At 41.7% G+C, this 18,166-nt stretch overlaps 2 protein-coding genes across 3 annotated transcripts in view; one reads left to right on the top strand and one right to left on the bottom strand.

Annotated features, from left to right (window-relative positions):
• XPNPEP3 (X-prolyl aminopeptidase 3) overlaps positions 1–6,137 on the bottom strand; it is a 30,846-nt gene extending 24,709 nt beyond the window's left edge. For both annotated transcript variants that reach the window (XM_042468714.1, XM_042468716.1), the window contains exons 1-3: positions 5,976–6,137; positions 2,440–2,556; positions 200–598 (exon numbers count right to left, since the gene is read on the bottom strand). In XM_042468714.1, the coding sequence (XP_042324648.1) occupies positions 200–598; positions 2,440–2,556; positions 5,976–6,051 (592 nt within the window). In that variant the 5' untranslated portion in view covers positions 6,052–6,137. The remainder of the gene's footprint in view (positions 1–199; positions 599–2,439; positions 2,557–5,975) is intronic.
• A 1,118-nt stretch (positions 6,138–7,255) lies between these two features.
• ST13 (ST13 Hsp70 interacting protein) overlaps positions 7,256–18,166 on the top strand; it is a 23,538-nt gene continuing 12,627 nt past the window's right edge. The window contains exons 1-8 of the mRNA XM_042468412.1: positions 7,256–7,486; positions 13,259–13,316; positions 13,775–13,859; positions 13,954–14,024; positions 14,580–14,646; positions 14,955–15,039; positions 16,590–16,700; positions 17,170–17,272. Of these exons, the coding sequence (XP_042324346.1) occupies positions 7,377–7,486; positions 13,259–13,316; positions 13,775–13,859; positions 13,954–14,024; positions 14,580–14,646; positions 14,955–15,039; positions 16,590–16,700; positions 17,170–17,272 (690 nt within the window). The 5' untranslated portion in view covers positions 7,256–7,376. The remainder of the gene's footprint in view (positions 7,487–13,258; positions 13,317–13,774; positions 13,860–13,953; positions 14,025–14,579; positions 14,647–14,954; positions 15,040–16,589; positions 16,701–17,169; positions 17,273–18,166) is intronic.

Raw genomic sequence — 18,166 nt, 5'->3', positions numbered from 1 at the left:
CATAAGTGCTAACGATTAATTTTCTTCAAATTTTAATTGCCTGCTGAGGTAGTGTTGGTGATAACTGCAGTCATGGAGCTAAGGGTGTAAGAGTTTACATTCTGCTCCTGCCAGGCCCTCTACCTGTGACTGAACTGTTCCCAAACTTCTCACACCCTGATAAATCTTGTACTGTTCCATATATTGTACTGCTCATTACCTTTCAATTTAGCCACCAAGTGTCTAAATTCTTCAATGGCATATGCTTCATCCACACCTGTAAGAGCCATTGCTCCATCTGTACCAGACCGTGGCCCATCCCACAGCTCTCTACTTGGATCCCGTCGGGGGACAAAGAGCAGAGCTTTATGGGATGGCAAGGGTTTTCCAGGCACACTTTGCAGCACTAAGATGCTGTCAGGTTCCTGGAACCCACAGAGATACAAGAAGTTAGTGTCTTGATGGAATGTGTATGGAATATCATTGCTCATGTAGTAGGTGGGATTTGATAGCAGAATCACTGTATGGTCCATTCCTTGCACCTCTTTATTTATCTGAGCCATGAGTTTGTGTCTGCGGAGAGCATATTCCACTTGTGACAATCCTGGTGTTACTTCTCCTGTGAAGAGAAATCAAAAATACATTCATGTTGCCTGTTAACCTGGTTATTACAATTCTGTGCCATACTACCAAGCTCACTAATTTCCCTTCTCCAGCATTTTAACTTCCTCCCACAAACCCTTCCTCACTGTTATTTGCTCTATTCCAAAGTGTCTACATGTCAAGCATATTTGTCTGTTCTATAGTCCATGTCAAATTAACTACTAGACCATTATAAACAATAGTGCAAAATTTTTGAACTTGAATTTTCAAAGCAATCCAAAAGAGTATTAATTTTTATACTGCAAGAAGAGTCAAGACACCATTTCAAATATTAAACTTTATAGCTCTTGGACATTGAACAGATAACTGTAGTGCTGGTTCACTCTTGGGAAGATGACAAAAAGGATTCTTGGCTGCCCAAAGAAAAATTTCCAACAAATGTTCAACTTCTAACAGTAAATAAGACAAACTATTTTTAGTATTATCAACTATGTACCTAATAGCTCCAAGGAAAAATTCTCTTTCTCAGAACTTTACATTTAATCTTTCAACCACATTTTATCTGCAAAGAATGCAAAGTACAGGCAACAAAAGTCTTTAACAAAACTGCACTGAATATACAAGATCTACTGACAGCGAAAGAAACAAAAGATCCATCAGATTAAAGCTGCCTTCACTTTCCATCAAAAAGCTAGTAAAAGTAGACCCTTCCTTATGAGGGTTGGCTTTCTTTATGAGGGCTTTAAAACGTTTTGGTGCTGAAACGCCCCTGACCTTCAAGTTCAGCTGCCACTCCTCTGGTGGCTGAAGAATACAAAATAGGGTCTTCTACATGGGAAAGCTAGTGTGGTGCAGTGGTTTGAGTGTTGGACTATGACTCTGGAGACCATGGTTCAAATCTCTGCTTGGCTATTGAAACCCACTGGGTGACCTTGGGTAAGTCACATTCCCTCAGCCTCAGAGGATGGCAATAGCAAATCCCCTCTGAAAAAACTTGCCCAGAAAACCCTCTGATAGGTTTGCTTTAGGTTTGCCATAAGCCGGAAAGGACTTGAAGGATTACAACAGCAACAACAACACAAGTTTTGTTGTTAAGTTTTCACCATGTTCATACAGGACAATGTAATTTTTATAGCTGATAGTAACTGCTATGGCATTTTTTCAGTTGTTGCAATGGAAATTATTGCTGCCCATATCTGTGATTCTCTAATGTATGTTACCTTTGCCCAGAAAAATATGTACACAGGGATGATGTATTTCTGGAATTCTAAGGAAATGCCTTCTGAGCTGGGTCATAAGAGCTGAATGTAGGAATTCCATGAAAGGTGTACATTAATTTTCATTACTATATTACTCTAAAGAAATAACATGAAAGAATCCGACAGCACAAGAAACAGTATCTGTGACCACAACACAAACTTGCCAGGGAAGAAGCTGTTGAGTATACAGTACTGAGCTTTATTTCTGAGTGAGTATGCCTAGGGGATGCGGTGGCTCAAGTGATTACAATGCTGACTTTGTTGATTGCAAGATTGACGGGCTGGCAGTTCAAGGCCCAGATGCTGCATGATGGAGTGAGCTCCAATCACTAGTCCCAGCTTCTACCAACCTAGCAGTTCGAAAGCATGCAAATGCAAGTAGATAAATAGGTACCATTCCAGTGGGAAGGTAAACAGCATTCTGTGCAATCATGCTGGCCACATGATCACAGAGTAGTCTCTGACAATGCTAGCTCTTCGGCTTAGTAACAAAGATGAGCACTGCCCCCTATGGTCAGACACGACATGACTTGACAACCTTGTCAATGGGGAATACCTTTACCTTTATGCTTAGGATAATAGTAGGCATGATCCTTACCTGCTTTGAGAAGGTGTGGGTGTGTAAAAGGGCTAGGTTGGCCTAGGTACCGGTTTGGGATCTTCCTTTGTTGAACAGGCTGGATGGACAAATTCCGAAAGTAACAGAACGTGCATCCTAAAAGAAAACAGCTGCATTGTGTCAGAATGAATATACTTTACCTTTCTGACCATAATGCAGCCAAGTCATACATCCATCATTCCGGAGCACTGATTGCTTCCAATCATAAATTCCTACCTAACATTTCAGTGTTTACATGGCATGTAAAAAACTAGAATTTCAGCATTTAGGAACCTGTGCCCTGCAGATTTTCTTAGATGAAAACAAATGTTTGATGTTATTTCCATTTCCCATTTTATTTCTATTTTACTTCCTATTGTAATTATGTTACATATTACTGTTTGAAGGTCTTAACATTTTTATTCTTAGGCACTTATTTTTATATCTTTTAGCTTATGTTGCATATTTTTATTTACATTTTTATAGTGTTTATAAGCTGTGCATGTGTCGTCTATTCATACGCATCTATATTGTATTACTGTATATTGTACTTAGTGTACTATACTAACATTATGCATATATATATTTATGTTATGGTTTGTATTACAATGTTTTGAGGCACTTTCATTGGCCCCTGGGCTATTCAATAAACATATTAATATTGATGGAAATGCCCATCAACCCTCACCTTGCTAGGTGAGGCTAAACTGGGAGGTGGAGTGAAAATATCGAGGGGGTGGGGGTGTCTTATCCCTAAATTAACAAAAAACAGTACGTAGAGATCTTATAGCAGCTTTGAGACTCACTGAAGAAAAGAAATTGGCAGCATGAGCTTTTGTAGACTTCAGTTTATTTCCTCAGATGCACTCCACCAAATGCATTTGAGGAAGCAGACTGAAGTCTAGAAAAGCTTATGCTGCCAATTTCTTTCCTTCAGTGAGTCTCAAAGCTGCTACAAGATCTCTACATACTGATTCTACAGACTAACACGGCTATATCTTTGAATTCTTAACAAAAAACAGTTCATGGATGCTTGACAATGCATTGGAAAGTTCAGGGCTAGGAATTCAAAAGATTACATTTTATTTATTTACTTTTTTTCATACATGACACAGCAGACAACACTGACATAACATCTCCACACATTTTTGTCTTTAGGCTGTGAATGCTGATGTGGCAGTGATTTTTATATCACTGTTTATACATATAACATTACCCAATATCTTCCACAATACAAGTAAAATATTTACTAAAGAGCAAGTGGTGTACAAAGAATGGAAAGGCTGCATATTTCCATGATTCTTTTATTAATGAACCATTCTTCAAAACTTTACACAGAAATCTGGCAAAATGGAGAGTGAGACAGCAGTCTTTATTAGAGGTTATATAGAAAAAGAAAACAAAAATGTAATACTATATTTTAAGTGCACACCTCTTTAATTACTTTCTGCTATTGGGTACTAAAACATGTTGCTGTTCAATTCTCAAAGCACTCTACCAACACAGACTTTTCCACAGACTGGAATCTACTCAGAGTTAGAGTCATCTGAGAATCAAATACTTATTTAAAGAGAAATATAGATTTATTTAATTTCAGTGTCGGTATACTACATTTGAATAAACTGCCCAAACTAGAAGGATTTGCAGCAACTATGTAAGAACAGTAGTTTCAGAACAATACAGACTAGATGCATAATCCAAAGAAAGTCAGCCATGCCACGGCTACAAAACTGTGTAACCTTTGCTGGAATTAAGCTCAGTGAATTAAACTGACTTGGTTGTAACTAACTCAGCACTCCCTTGTCTCTGCATAGGCTGTGGCTACAGAGTTACAACCCCAAGTATACTTCCCCAGGACCCAGTCCAGATGAACTCTCCACTAAAATCAGTTAGAACTACACTAGCAACTATTTCCCAAACAAATTCCACTTTCAATGGGAACTCCCTAGTGATTATTTCCTAACAATTACAGGACTTCAGCTTCTATTATATAGGCACACCTTGGTTGACCAAGTCCCTGACAAAGAAGTTCCTTTCCACGAAGAGCCTGAACAGACAGGCCAAGCTGAACCAAAGTCCTAAGGACTGGAGCATAGCTTTAGTGCAGCTTCTGGCCTCTTAAGATGTATGTGTCATTTAAACAACATACCTCCAAAGTGACCTGAAGCAGCTTTATTTTGGCCTGTCTGTACAGGCCCTAGGTCTTTTTATGTCCGCCAAACCACTCTCCTTTCCTTCCTTGTCCTCTATCTAGCTCAAAGAATTTTAGTATATTTCTCCCATGGAAGGGAGTTCCAATGGATGGGAGCAGCCACTGCGAAGGCTCTCTCTTGTGATCTCATCAAGTGAGCCTGTGATGACGGCAGGGCCAAGAAAAAGCCATAGCTTAAAGAAATACCTGAGCTCAGCCATTAATCAAAATGGAGACTGCAGTCAAGATATCAGAAGACTGGGACTTAGAAGGGCAGCTACAAAGGAACTAGACAAGATCTCACATGTAAAGATATATATCTGAACACAGTCAGCCCTCCACATGGTGGAAACCATGCCCTATGAGGAAGGACTAAGGGAGCTGGGGATGTTTAGCCTGAAGAAGAGAAGGTTAAGAGGTGATATGATAGCCCTGTTTAAGTATCTGAAGGGATGTAATATTGAGGAGGGAGCAAGCTTGTTTTCTGCTGCTCCAGAGAACAGGACCCGGAACAATGGATGCAAGTTCCAGGAAAAGAGATTCCACCTGAACATTAGGAGGAACTTCCTGACAGTAAGGGCTGTTTGACAGTGGAACAGACTCCTTTGGAGAGCGGTGGAGTCTCCTTCCTTGGAGATCTTTAAGCAAAGGCTGGATGGCCATCTGTTGGGGATGCTTTGATTTATACTTCCTGCATGGCAGGACTGGATGGCCCTTGCGGTCTCTTCCAACTCTATGATTCCACATCTGCGGCTTTGAATTTTGTGGTTTTGATTATTTGCAGATATGATTAATATGTTCCCTCTAGGAATCCCTAGGTCCTCCATAAAGAGTCTGCTGGAAACTGACCATAGAGTTGTACTGTTGGATCTCTAGGCATTCTATGACCAAGGTTTGGCAGATGTTGACCACAAAGTCAGGCGGGAGGACCTAGAGATTCCTAGAGGTGGTTTTTCCACTTCCAGGGCGGTGCAGTGCCCCTAACCCCACCAAATGTGGAGGGAACACTGTACGAAAGTTAGGATTGTCCATGTCATTGAAGTTCCCATTTCTATGTATGGCTGTGGAAGCTAGATTCTGAAGAAAGCTGCATCCACACTGGAGAAATAACCCAGTTTGAGACCGCTTTAACTCTTTGTCTGACTCTTTGCTATGGAATTCTGGGAGTTGGAGTTTGTTGGAGCTCTGCTCCGCTCTGGGCCCCACAACAAACTCCAACTCCCAGAATTCCATAGCCTTAAGCCAGACAAAGAGTTAAAGCGGCCTCAAACTGGATTATTTCTCTAGTGTGGATGCAGCCCTAGGCTAAGCCAAGCCGTCTTTATAAGGAAAGGAGGGCTCTAACCTGAGAAGCAGCACATGCCCCTGGCAGCAGCGGCAGCAGGAGGCTGGAGGAGCCTCTGGACTGGGAGCCACACCATTCTCCCCGAACCACCCTCCACCAACCGCTCCCACGCTTTCAGGGGCCTCCTCCGCACTCGGTCGGCCCCTGATGACGTCACTGAGTCGCTCTCTCAAGTGGCTTTTGGCCTCAGCCTTGCAGCTTCCGGGAAGGCCGTTATAGGTGGCTAAGTAAAACGCCTTCTTTTTTTCCCTCTCACCTTGCCTGAGGCCTACTGATTTTTTTTTTTTGCTGTTGTCTTTTAACGTTTGTTTTTGGTGTTATATATGCCAAGTGTTTTGAAAAGGCTGTTATAAATAATAATAGTAATAGTAACAACCACTTTAATTATTACGTAGAGGAGATCTTGTAGCAGCAGTTACAGTCTCAAAGTTGCTACACTATCTTTTCTTACCGATTCTACAGACTAACATGGCTATATCTTTGGATTCTGCCACTTTAATTATTAATATGATACTTGTACACATGTGCAAGTCCACATGGATCAAAACGTCTAATCAATGGAGGGATGATGATGATAACAATAATTGTTTTTATTATTGTTATAAGTGCACATAGATTAAAACACGTCCACATGGATAAAAACATTTAATCGACCAAGGAATAATGATAACAATAATTTATTAATTTGTTGTTGTTATAGGTCCACGTGGATAAAAACACCTGATTGACCGAGGCATAATAATAATAATAATAATAATAGACCCCCCCATATGGATAAAAACATCTAATTGACCAAGGAATTATTATTATTCCACATGGACAAAAACACCTGACCGACCAAGGCATAATAATAATAGGCTCACTTGGTTAAAAATGCCTAATTGGCTGAGGAATAATAATAATAATAATAATAATAATAACACCAATAAGTAGTTATTGCTGCTGTTGTTATTATTTTTAAAAAGCCCACATGGCATGGATAAAAACACCAAATAGACCAAGCCATATTACTATTATTATTCCTCGGTCCATTAGGTGTTTTTAATCCATGTGGACTTTGGGGGGGCAGGAAGAACGATAAACCACAGTAAAGGTAACTGGAGACAGGCAACTTCTTTGGCGACTAAAACACGCAGTTTCTAGAACATTCTGGCCCCGCGCCTTGGATTGGGGGCCTCAAGGGGGCGGGGCTGTGAGGAGAGAGGGGTCCTGACTGACTCGGGAAGCGCCGTCATAGGGGGCGGGGCGGAAGGGGCGGGGCTAGCGTGGAGCGCGCGCGGGGGGCCAGGGGAGGAGGGGCGCGTGACGAGGAGCGGGGCCTCGAGGCAGAGCAAGGAAGGCAGGCAGCGGGAAGTTCGTTACTCCGCGGCGGCGGCGGCGGCGTTTGGACCCTTGAGAGCCATGGACCCGCGGAAGCTGAAGGAGCTGCGGAGCTTTGTGAAGCTCTGCAAGCAGAACCCGGCCCTCCTCCACACCGAGGAGCTCCACTTCTTCCGGGAGTGGCTGGAAAGGTAAGGGTTAAGGGCCGAGAGGAGGTTGGTTGAGGCTCTGGGTTCGAATCCTTGGGCCAGGCACGCTCTCTCGGCCTCGCTGCAGAAACACAGCGGCCCCTCCGCCTTCTCTATGGCTGGGGCACAGCAGTCCCCCTGAAGGTGGGAAACCCGCAAATGACAGAAACACTTGTGCGCCTCTCTAGGAATCCCTAAGTCCTCCAGGGCAACTCTGTGGTCAACATCTGCCAGACACTGACCATAGAGTTGCGCCAGAGGAGTTGCAGATGCCCAGCGGAGTGGCCTCTCTAGGAATCTAGTGAGGCTTCAGGTTAAAGTTGACCATAGAGTTGTGCTGGAGGACTTAGGTATTCCTAGAGAGGACATACTAATAAATTCCTCTCCAAGGCGCAAAAGTGGATGGCTGAGTGTGATTCGCTTCAACATCAGTTTTAAGTGCTGCGGCTCCAGTTCGTGGAATCTTGGGATTTGTAGCCTTATAAGGCCTTTGGACTTCTCTGCCAAACCATTGAGCCATGGCAGTTAAAATGGTGTCAAACCGGATTGTTTCTGCAGTGCAGGTGCAGCCCTAGTTGAGTGCTTCCTTTGCATTTCTGGCAGGAGGTGAGCAGCGAGGGGCTGCTGTTAGGGTTGGGATTTTGAGCTGCCAGGAACATACGTCATTTATTTTGCACAGTGAAGGTTCACTAAGGTCCAAGACTCACTGCAGAAATCATCCACTTTGGATCAGCTTTAACTGCCCTGTTCAGTGCTTAGGAATCGTAGTTTATTGTGTCACTGCAGCTCTCTGGCAGAGAAAGCTAAATGTCTCACGAAAATACAGCTCTCAGAGTTCCTAGCACTGAGCCAGGGCAGCTAAAGCGGTCTCAACCCGGATTATTTCTGGGCCTTACTCTGTAGTTGCTTCTTCTGTGTTTTCCTTTAGATTAGGTACTGATTGGAGGACGTATTGCTAGGTTTCTGGACAAGAGAGGCCTAGTCACTGGTGTCATTGGAAGCCTACCTGGTTCTGACCCAGTTAAACCATGCTATTTTCCCTCCCACTTATTTGCCAAGGAGGCATTTCAGGCTGCTGAGCTAAACAAGTGTTCCTTATTAATCTGCCTGTTTTTCAGAAAGCTTAGAGCACTAATGTCCAATGCACAGAGCACTTTTGTATGAGAAGGATTTTTAAGTTCCATTTTTAGACCCTTGTGTTCAGTGTTAAGTCATGTGTTTGTTCCACTTCCGTTACGCTGGGCTGAAGACGCACGATGCTGGGATGCGGTGGCCAGTTCTGGCTCAGAAGCACATTTGTATAGTGGGCCCTTGGTATCTGCTAGCATTTGGTTCCAGGACCCCCCTTGGATACCAAAATCTCTGGATGCTCAAGGCCCATTTAGTACAATGGGATAGTGAAAGGGTGTCCTTTACATAAAATCACAGAGTAAAAGTTTGCTTTTTCAAAATTACATATACAGTATATGTGTGTGTGTGTGTGTGTGTGTGTATATATATATATATATATATATATATATATATATATGGTATGAATGTTTTCAAACTATGGCTGGTTGTATCTGTGGAGAAATAATCCACGGATGACAAAGGCTACCTGTACTTTTCACCTGAATACACACACCGGGGTCTACTTTTAAAGTTTTTTGACATGCAAGGCTAGGGTACTACTACTGAGCTTTCATATTACCTTACGGTTTCTAGTGAGGGTAAGCTGTCACTCTCTCATCTGAATGAAGCATACATTAAGACCTCCTGCAGTTCTTAAAGCAGGGATGGGCAGCTATGGTCCCTGAGATGTATTTCGACCAGAATTCCCAGTATCCCTCATTATTTCCATTTCCAAAATGAAAAAAACAAAACAAACCCCCATAACCTTCGACTTGGAAATATTACTTTGGGGAAAATATGCTGTTGAAGCATCTATAAACGTTGAGCTACAGTACTTGGGTTTTTTCTCATTGTAAAAAATAATGTTTCATTAAGCCATTTATTCCAAAACCTATAACACAAACTGCAGTAAAAACAGCTTGAGTGCAACGTTTTGGATTTGGAAGCCCGTCTGTAATGCTTGGAAAGAGCTTCTTCCATGCCATTGTGTGTTTCCAGGCCTCGAAGCACTTAACTGGATTACCCCTCTCACTTTGCACAGCAGCGGAATTGCCTGTTACAATTTCCCCTTGAGGGCTTCAGGCCTAGCTTGTAAGCAATGTTATGTTGCTAGGAGTGCCATTTATGCAACCAACCATATATTATAGAAATAAATTCAAAACCATTGTGGAATCTTGTCTCATTCTCCAGAACAAAACCCCAACTAACAATATTGATCTTGTGAATAACAGTAGGATAACTTTGACTTCAGAGGTCTTTAAATGAAAGTGTGATGCCATCATGGTGACATGCATATCAAAGTAGTGTGGAAGAGTGTAGAAAGATTTACAACTGAAGTTGTTTAAAGACTGTGCTTGCTGTAGCTGTGTCTGCTCAATGGCATTTCAGAGTAGTGAGTTAGATCGTTTATATTTTTCCTGTTGTTAATAATAATAATAATAATAATAATAATTTATTTATATTCCACTTGATGTCAAGGAATCCAAGCGGATTACAACAGTTGTTAGTTTTGCTTGTCTGTGATGTTTATTTTAAATCAACTGCCCTTTGCAGAGTTAGAAAGTCCTGCATTTGTTGAAAACAGTTATCTTAGATATGCTTAACTCAGTGTGGGATTGCCCCATAAGTGTTTCATTTTTGAATTTTAAGAATCTTAGTACTGTACTGATTGAATGCTGAAGTAACAGGCTAAATTCACAACAAGAGTAGATCCACAGAATCAGTTTGTGAATAAATCCACGTTTGGTAAAATCCCATTAATTTAATTGGTGTATTCTAGTTGGGACTAGCAATTGGTTTAGTTCTCCAAATAAAAGACTGAATGAATATAAAACATTAACAACTAATATGCTCTTTACTATCATTCAGTACCTTTGCTAGAGAAAATATATTGGAGTGGCTTTTTTATTTATTTGTTTACACTTTGTTCTTAATGTTTCTGTCAGGGGAGTATATTACAGAAACCGCTGTCACCTTAGAAGCATTTACATACAACACAAGGAGACGGTTTCTTAAGAGAAAACATAGCACCATGAATTTATTGATGCAGCAGCTATGATTCTCTTCCCCCGCATTTTGCTCTTCATTTTGGGGCAGCTAAATATGATGCAAAGGTAGTGCTTTAGGCATGCATTGTAGGATGCAATTAAGCAAAGTAACTACATTCTTTGCTGTAGGGAGGGTGCTGTGGTTAATCTGCAGTCCACATCTCTTGAAAAAAAGAGTTGTTGTTCTGCTGTTAAAATAGCTTAAGCTAGCCTCTCTCTGCACTCCATAGTTTAAACTTGTAAAAATACAGACATACTGTACTTCAGTTAAAACCTCTGATAAAGAACTACCTTTTTATGAAATCTCTCTATAGAAACCCACTCACCCCTTTTGTTTTCTGTCTAGCTAGAATTTTAATTTTTATTATTTTGCGCAGCAATGGGAGGATGGTGAGAGAGGGCTGGAGAAACATAGGCCCAAAACACACTGTAGAAATAAAGCAGTTTTAGACTGCTTTAACTGCCCTGGCTCAATGCTAGGGAATTCTGAGAACTGCCATTTTTTGAGACATTTAGCCTTCTCTGTCAGAGAGCTCTGGTGCCACAATAAACTACAGTTCCCAGGATCCCTAGCAGTGAGCCAAAGCAGTTAAAGGGGCCTCAAACTGGATTATTTCTGCAATGTGTTTTGGATCATAGGCTTTCAGTGCTGAGTTACAACAGCATTTCTGCAGTAAACAAAGTAGTAAGGCTTGACCTGGAAACATATGACATTCTACTCTAGGTGATCCTAATGTAGCTATATATACTTATTTACAACAGACAAGGCAAACGGCTATCTCGAGAATCACTTATTGAGCATGTGTGAAGAGCAAAATTGAAAGAAACCGGGAAAGGAGTTTAGCTTGCCTTACTAGCTATCCCAGCATGTTGAAAAACCATATAGATCTATATGTTTTATTTATTTATTTACGGTATTTAAACCCCGCCCTACAGGCTCTCAGAGCAGCTTACCATTTTTTTTTAATAAGACAGTTCCCTGCCCTCAAGCTTACAATCTAAAAAGACACGACACAAAAGGAGTAGTGGTGAAGGGGATCAGGTCCAGCAGTTCTTCTCTCTCTCTGAGGCCTGGACCAAGGCAGATGGACTGGAAGGAGGGCTCTTCTTCTTAGTCCAGGCCAGGCCTGATGGAGCTGGGCCTGCATCTCTCCCTCCATGGTGGAATGGCAGCAGATGGACTGGAGGGAGGGCTCTGCCTATTAGAAGGTACTTGGAAGGAAGAGGTCCAAGCAGCAGTAGAACTAGCAGCTTCATCCTGCCCCCAGATAGTCGCTGTGGTGCTCTCATTCTCTCTGCTGGGCTGTCTTGCAGCAGAGCCCTGTCAGGTCCTGGTTTTATAGCCCTAGCAGGCAAAGCAGCTGTGAGTGATGGCAAACACAGTGCCTACTGAGTCAGGGTCTCAGTCCTGTAGAGAGAGGAATCCATTTGGAAGGCAGAGGTCCAAATACCAGTAGAACCAGCAGCTTCTTCCTTCCCCTGGATCCTACTTCTCTCTCTGTTGGGATGTTTTACACTATTCTCTCCCTCAGAGCAGGGATGTAGCCGGGGGGGGGGGGGGTGGGGGGGCGGGCCCCCCCCTCCCTTAAAAAAAAGAAAGGTGTGTGCTGCTGCGCCGCCGCACTCAAGCCCCATTATAATGGTGGCACTTAGTCTGGCCCCCCCCTTCCTAAAATCCTAGCTACGTCCCTGCTCAGAGTCCACAGCAGTGGCAGTTGGAATGGAAGGAGGGGGCCTCACCAGTTGCTGGGACCGGCAACAATGGCTCTTCTCTCTTTCAGAGTCCACAGCAGTGGCAGTTTTGCCACCAATATGTAAAAAATAAGAAAAGTAGAGGTTTTTGGAAGAAAAAAACAAGCATTCTGAGATGAATTTTTGAAGATATTTTCAAGCGATCTCTAAAAGTTTTGAAATGCAAGATTTACTTGACCTAGCTGTTTCATTAAACCTGATCTTAATGTTAGTTTTGAATAAAAAGGTTGCTGAAACAAGTTTAATTCTTTGTTTGTCTCTAGTCTTTCCATGTAATTTCTAACTCTGGTACCAAAGCTTCTGTATTCACTTTAATCCCCTGCACCCATTTTCTATTAGGGTAATGGGGTTTCATGCATGCCTCTACCCTATACTTGCTGTCTTTAAAACTTTCACTATTTGCTCATTCACCCATTATAGGGATATATTTAATGCTAAGCAACCACACCATGTGTTCAGAGAACCTTCCAAGTGTGTTTTGCAAGCAGTGAAATACTTCTCCCTCTCCTCTATCTTCTCTCTGCCCCCATCCTCTCTAGCAGCTCCTCTTGAAACTTTCTTGTAGTTAACTAGGGCTTAGGCACTGCATATATAATATTTTGAATGTACAGTACCTTTAAATGTAATTACTATTTTTTTTTTTAGCTATGAAACTTGTATACTGCCCATTTGCCTTACTGTGCTAAACTAGTCTCAGGGAGGCCCAAAAGATTCAGTACTTTCTAAAGGAGGCTGATTCTTATTTGATTTGTTTTCAAATGCATAGGTGGACTGTCACTATAAAGTGCTGTCAATGTAGCTCCTGATTGTACTATATTCCAAAGAACATCAAATCCTGACTAGTGCCTTTCTTTCTCTTATAAAGCATGGGAGGTACAATACCACCAGCTTCCTGTAACACTTCGACAGAAGGGTCTGATGAGGTAAGAGATGAGCTTTGTTTGAGTTTGTGGCTTTTAAATATGTACATATGATTCTAGAACAGAGGAGCATTTGGAATTATATGAAATAATTTTATCTCACTTTTCAGGAGATAGTGCCCTCGTTGCTTTTCAACACAGTACATATGTGACTTTATGTAAATTAGTCTGTTACATTCTTCAGAGGGTGTGTAACAGCCCATTATACATTCCTTAAGATACATAATTTTTGTTGCATCCTTGCTCGTTTCCTGACCATCCTATGTAAAGACATTTATTCACCTTCATGTTGATGTAAAGCTTTCCATGAGAATGTTGATGTTACAAAACACCTGCCACAATATTCCTTTTAGAATTGTGTCACCTTTTCATGAAAAAAAAAATGTTTTTGTTTTTGTGTCAACTGTTTTTTGGAAGAAGGTTTAAGTGGACATACCAGTAATTGATACATTTTTCATTAGGCAAAAACAAACGAAACAGAAGAAACAAAGTCACCAGAAGATCCACCAAAACCACCAGAGCCAGAGAGTGAAGAGAGTGATTTAGGTGATTTATTCATAGACTCTGGAGTTATGACACTGTTTTTAGGCATATTACACGTAATAACTGCTCTTATTGTCAATTATCTTTTTGTCTACAGAGATTGATAATGAAGGGGTTATTGAACCAGACAAAGATGAACCTCAGGCAATGGGAGATGAAACTGTTGAGGTAATTGAGTTTCATTAAGTCTGAAAGTGTCTTCTTAAACCACTTATTGATTCTTAGATAAACTGGTTAGTATTTCTTGATGAAACAGCCTTACAGAATGTCAAACAGACAAAAAGCTAGCCCACAAAGATCTAGGATTTAAAAAGTACAGCCAGGGTACACAACCCTTTTAGCCCCAAGTATGTGTCTCTTGCAGTCAGGGGGGCTGGGCTGCACACACACACACAGAGGAACATGCACCTTAGTATGCCACACAACATGCATACTATCCATCCACTTCATGCTTTAGCAATCTGGACTGAGATTGTCATTTGACAGAGAACAATGATATTTTTTCCTGCAGGAAACCTAGGCTGCAGGGGAAAGTGGGTGGTATTTCACCAGCTTTGGGGTCCAGCACTTCAATGCAGAGAAAAATAACTCGGGTCTGTTTTTTAGTTAAACATCCACTGAGACATCTTAGTCATAGTAATACTCCGGTATCTTAAAATTTTTAGAACTAAGAACACTTCCTCTGAGTTACGTTCCAGTCTCTTCGACTTTTTCCTTGTTTAGGTAACAGAAGAGATGATGGACCAAGCTAATGAAAAAAAGATGGAAGCTATAAATGCATTAGGTGAAGGTGAGTTCTTTAGCTTTTCTTTTTAGGAAAATTTAAAAACTTTTTAGTTATAAAGAAAATATAAAGTACTTTTCTTTTTAAAGATTGCATTGTGAACATAGCTGTCTGAAATAATGGCTCAAAGATGTAGCTATAATTCTTTGGGTCTAAAGACATGCTATCAAGGAGCAGTTCCATGATCCTCTTTTGCAAGGCTGTTAGGACCACGTTCTCTCTTCACTCCCTTCTTACCATAATTGTCCTAATTAAGACAAGTATATGTCATGGATTTCTTTTGGGGTATAATTGAAACTTTATTGATATTACAGGTGAATTTCAGAAAGCCATTGATCTGTTTACAGAAGCCATAAAGCTGAATCCTCAACTGGCTATACTGTATGCCAAACGGGCCAGGTGAGAGTTTGAATTTGAAAACTTGTGCTTTAGTAGGTGCCAAACTGTATGTACCGTATTTTCCGGTGTATAAGGCGACGGGGGGGTATAAGACGACCCCCCCCCAAGTCGCCTGCCGGCAGCATCCCTGGACACCCCTGAGGGGGTCTTGCACCGGCTGGAGGGGGCTTCTCTAGAGGCCTGAGAGAGGATCCTTGGTGGCTCGGCTCTCGCCGCCATTTTTTTTCAAAAGGTGGCGGGGAAGCGGCTCCAGAGCCGGCCCCTTACTCCTCCGCGCCGCCGCTGCCACCGGGGATCCTCCGATCCTCCAGCGGCGTCAGCAGTCCTCTGCGGAAGCTGCCGCCGCCACCCAGAATCCTCCACCCCTCCAGCGGCTTCCGTGGAGGACTTCTGAAGCCGCTGGAGGATCGGAGGATCCCCGGCAGTGGCGGCAGTGCGGAGGAGTAAGGGGCCAGCTCTTTTCCTCGGCCCGGCCGGCTCTGGAGCCACTTCCCCACCGTCTTTGGGGGAAAAAATGGCGGCGAGAGCCGAGCCACCAAGGATCCTCTCTCAGGCCTCTAGAGAGGCCCCCTCCAGCCGGTGCGAGTGCCGGCTGGCTGGAAGAGGACCCAACAAGGACTCCAGAGACAGGGAGATGGCTATGCCACTCACCTGTCTCTGGGCTATAATTCCGGCGCATAAGGCAGACTTAAAAAGTCGCCTTATACGCTGGAAAATACGGTACACAAACACAGTGTAGTTACAAACATTAATACTAGATGTCTAAATCATAATAGATGTTGCCCATTCTGTTTTACATTAGTAAAATGTCAACTTTAGTGTGTGATTGTTTCTAAGTCTTTACATGATGTCAAAGCTGTTTAGCCTCTTACTTTTGTTAGGCCCACCTCCAAGCTAAAATATTTTTTCACCCTTTGGGGTTGCTATTAATCATATGAAGCTAATTGTCACATTTCTGAGTTTCTGGTGCAGCATATGAGTAACCTTTGCCTTAGATAAGTGGTTGAGTTTAATTCTCTTTCTGCTAATGCTGTTACAAATGCATCATCTGTTGATAAACACTGAAGTAAATTTTTTAAATTCTATTGCTATGTACCAATATATGGTCTTGGAAAAAATGTAGAAGCCTTTACATCACTATAACATTACTTTAATTAACTTTAAAGTGAATGCTTGAATCTCATGTTATTTGTTAGTGTAGGATATACCCAAAGTACTGAAACAACTTGTAATTTTAGGAAAGCAGAGAGAAGTAATTATTAAAATGGATACTATAATTTTCAGTTAACTTGTATTTGCTGTTTACTTCCAGGTTGAACACTCAAACAGTATGATCTGGAAAACATATCCAGGCATAACTGTGTTGGCCATAAAGCAAAGTCCAATGACATACAAAATGTTATTAATCCACCAAACAGTGATATCTTTATTGGGACAACCAAAATGCACAGTATACATGTTGCAAGCTTTCAAAGCTCCACTGGCTTCTTCAGGCAAGGTGTATCTGATTATTCATGGAACTCTCTCTCTCTCTCTCTGGATGTTGACAGTGTATTTGTGAAAATGCAGAAGCCAAATGCTGCCATAAGAGATTGTGACAGAGCCATTCAGATTAACCCTGATTCAGCACAGACCTACAAATGGCGAGGAAAAGCTCACAGGTAAGAAACTGCAACTTCTGCTTGCTTTTTAGCCCCTAAATAAGGAAATGGAAATGTTTTGATCTAGTTTTCTATTATGACCTAAGTTGTATGATGTTCTTTTAAATGGCAATCAATTCTGAGAATAACATTGCTGAACCAAAAATTGCCCAAGGTCACCCAGTAGGTTTACATGGTTGATCTGAGAATTGAATGCTGGATCTCTCTTAGGTCCAAGACACTGCAGATATAATCCAGTTTGAGACCACTGTAACGGCCCTGGCTCAGCGCTAGGGAATCCTGGAAATTGTAGTTTATTGTGGCACCAGTGCTCTCTGACAGAGAAGGCTAAATGTCTCACAAAACTATAGTTCCCAGAATTCCCTAGCATTGAGCCAGGGCATTTAAAGTGGTCTCAAATAGGATTATTTCTGCAGTGTGCTTTGGACCTCAGGAACAAATACTGACTCTAGAATCTTGTCATTATCAGGCTCTTAGGTCACTGGGAAGAATCTGCACGTGATCTGGCTTTGGCTTGTAAACTGGATTATGATGAAGAAGCTAGTGCCATGCTGAAGGAAGTGCAGCCACGAGTGAGTAAGAAAAGGATGAAAGATAACAAAAGAATGCTTTCCTTACTGATAGTTCTAATTCTGCAGTGTTATGCAGAACATGCACCAGAAGGTAGTGTCTGTTGAAATTATATGATCTCATAGTTCCAAACAGGTACATAAGGGCATTTATTTACGTTCTGTTCTCTCACAGACTGCTTAGGAGTGATTCCTAGTCTGCAAAATATAAAACCTTGCTACTCCACTGTATATCTTTTAGTAAACAGCTGTAATATGGGATGCAAGTGTGTGTGTGTGTGTGTGTGTGTGTGTGTGTGTGTGTACACATAAGAGCATCTCACAATATAAACATATTCATTAGAAAAGGAGCAGATATTGACTGCTCTGTAAACTAAAATCAATGATTTGGTTATAATACAATGTTTCTGATTTGCTTTGCTAGTCTTCCACAAAGGTTTGCTGTCAGCTTTGGTAGTTCAGAAATTCTGTAGCCTCGTTTGTGAAGCTCCACTCTTGTTTACAAATATAACTGCATGCTCAAATCATAATTTTGAATTTTAACTTTATTGATGCCTATGGGTTGGCATTCTGTGACAGAATGAGAGAAAATAACTGTAAAACCATGGATCTGTTGTAATATCTTCTATATAGAAAAGTTGTCCAATAATCTTAAAAAAACCCCTGGAAGAGCATGACACTGTAAATGGTTTATCAGAAATCATTTACTGTACCAAACATTTTTGAATATACATTCTCATGCCATTTAATTAAAAACTAATCCGATGCAAGATGTAACTCCGTAACTGTCATCCTTGGGCCTGTGAGGGGGAGAGCAGGCCGGCCTGAAGAGACAGTGCCCTCCCTCCGTAACTGTCATCCTTGGGCCTGTGAGGGGGAGAGCAGGCCGGCCTGAAG

This window comes from Sceloporus undulatus, chromosome 5, assembly GCF_019175285.1.
Source record: "Sceloporus undulatus isolate JIND9_A2432 ecotype Alabama chromosome 5, SceUnd_v1.1, whole genome shotgun sequence".
Lineage (NCBI taxonomy): Eukaryota > Metazoa > Chordata > Lepidosauria > Squamata > Phrynosomatidae > Sceloporus > Sceloporus undulatus.
The sequence above is the reverse complement of the archived record's forward strand: the minus strand, read 5'-3'. Positions and strand labels throughout refer to the sequence as shown.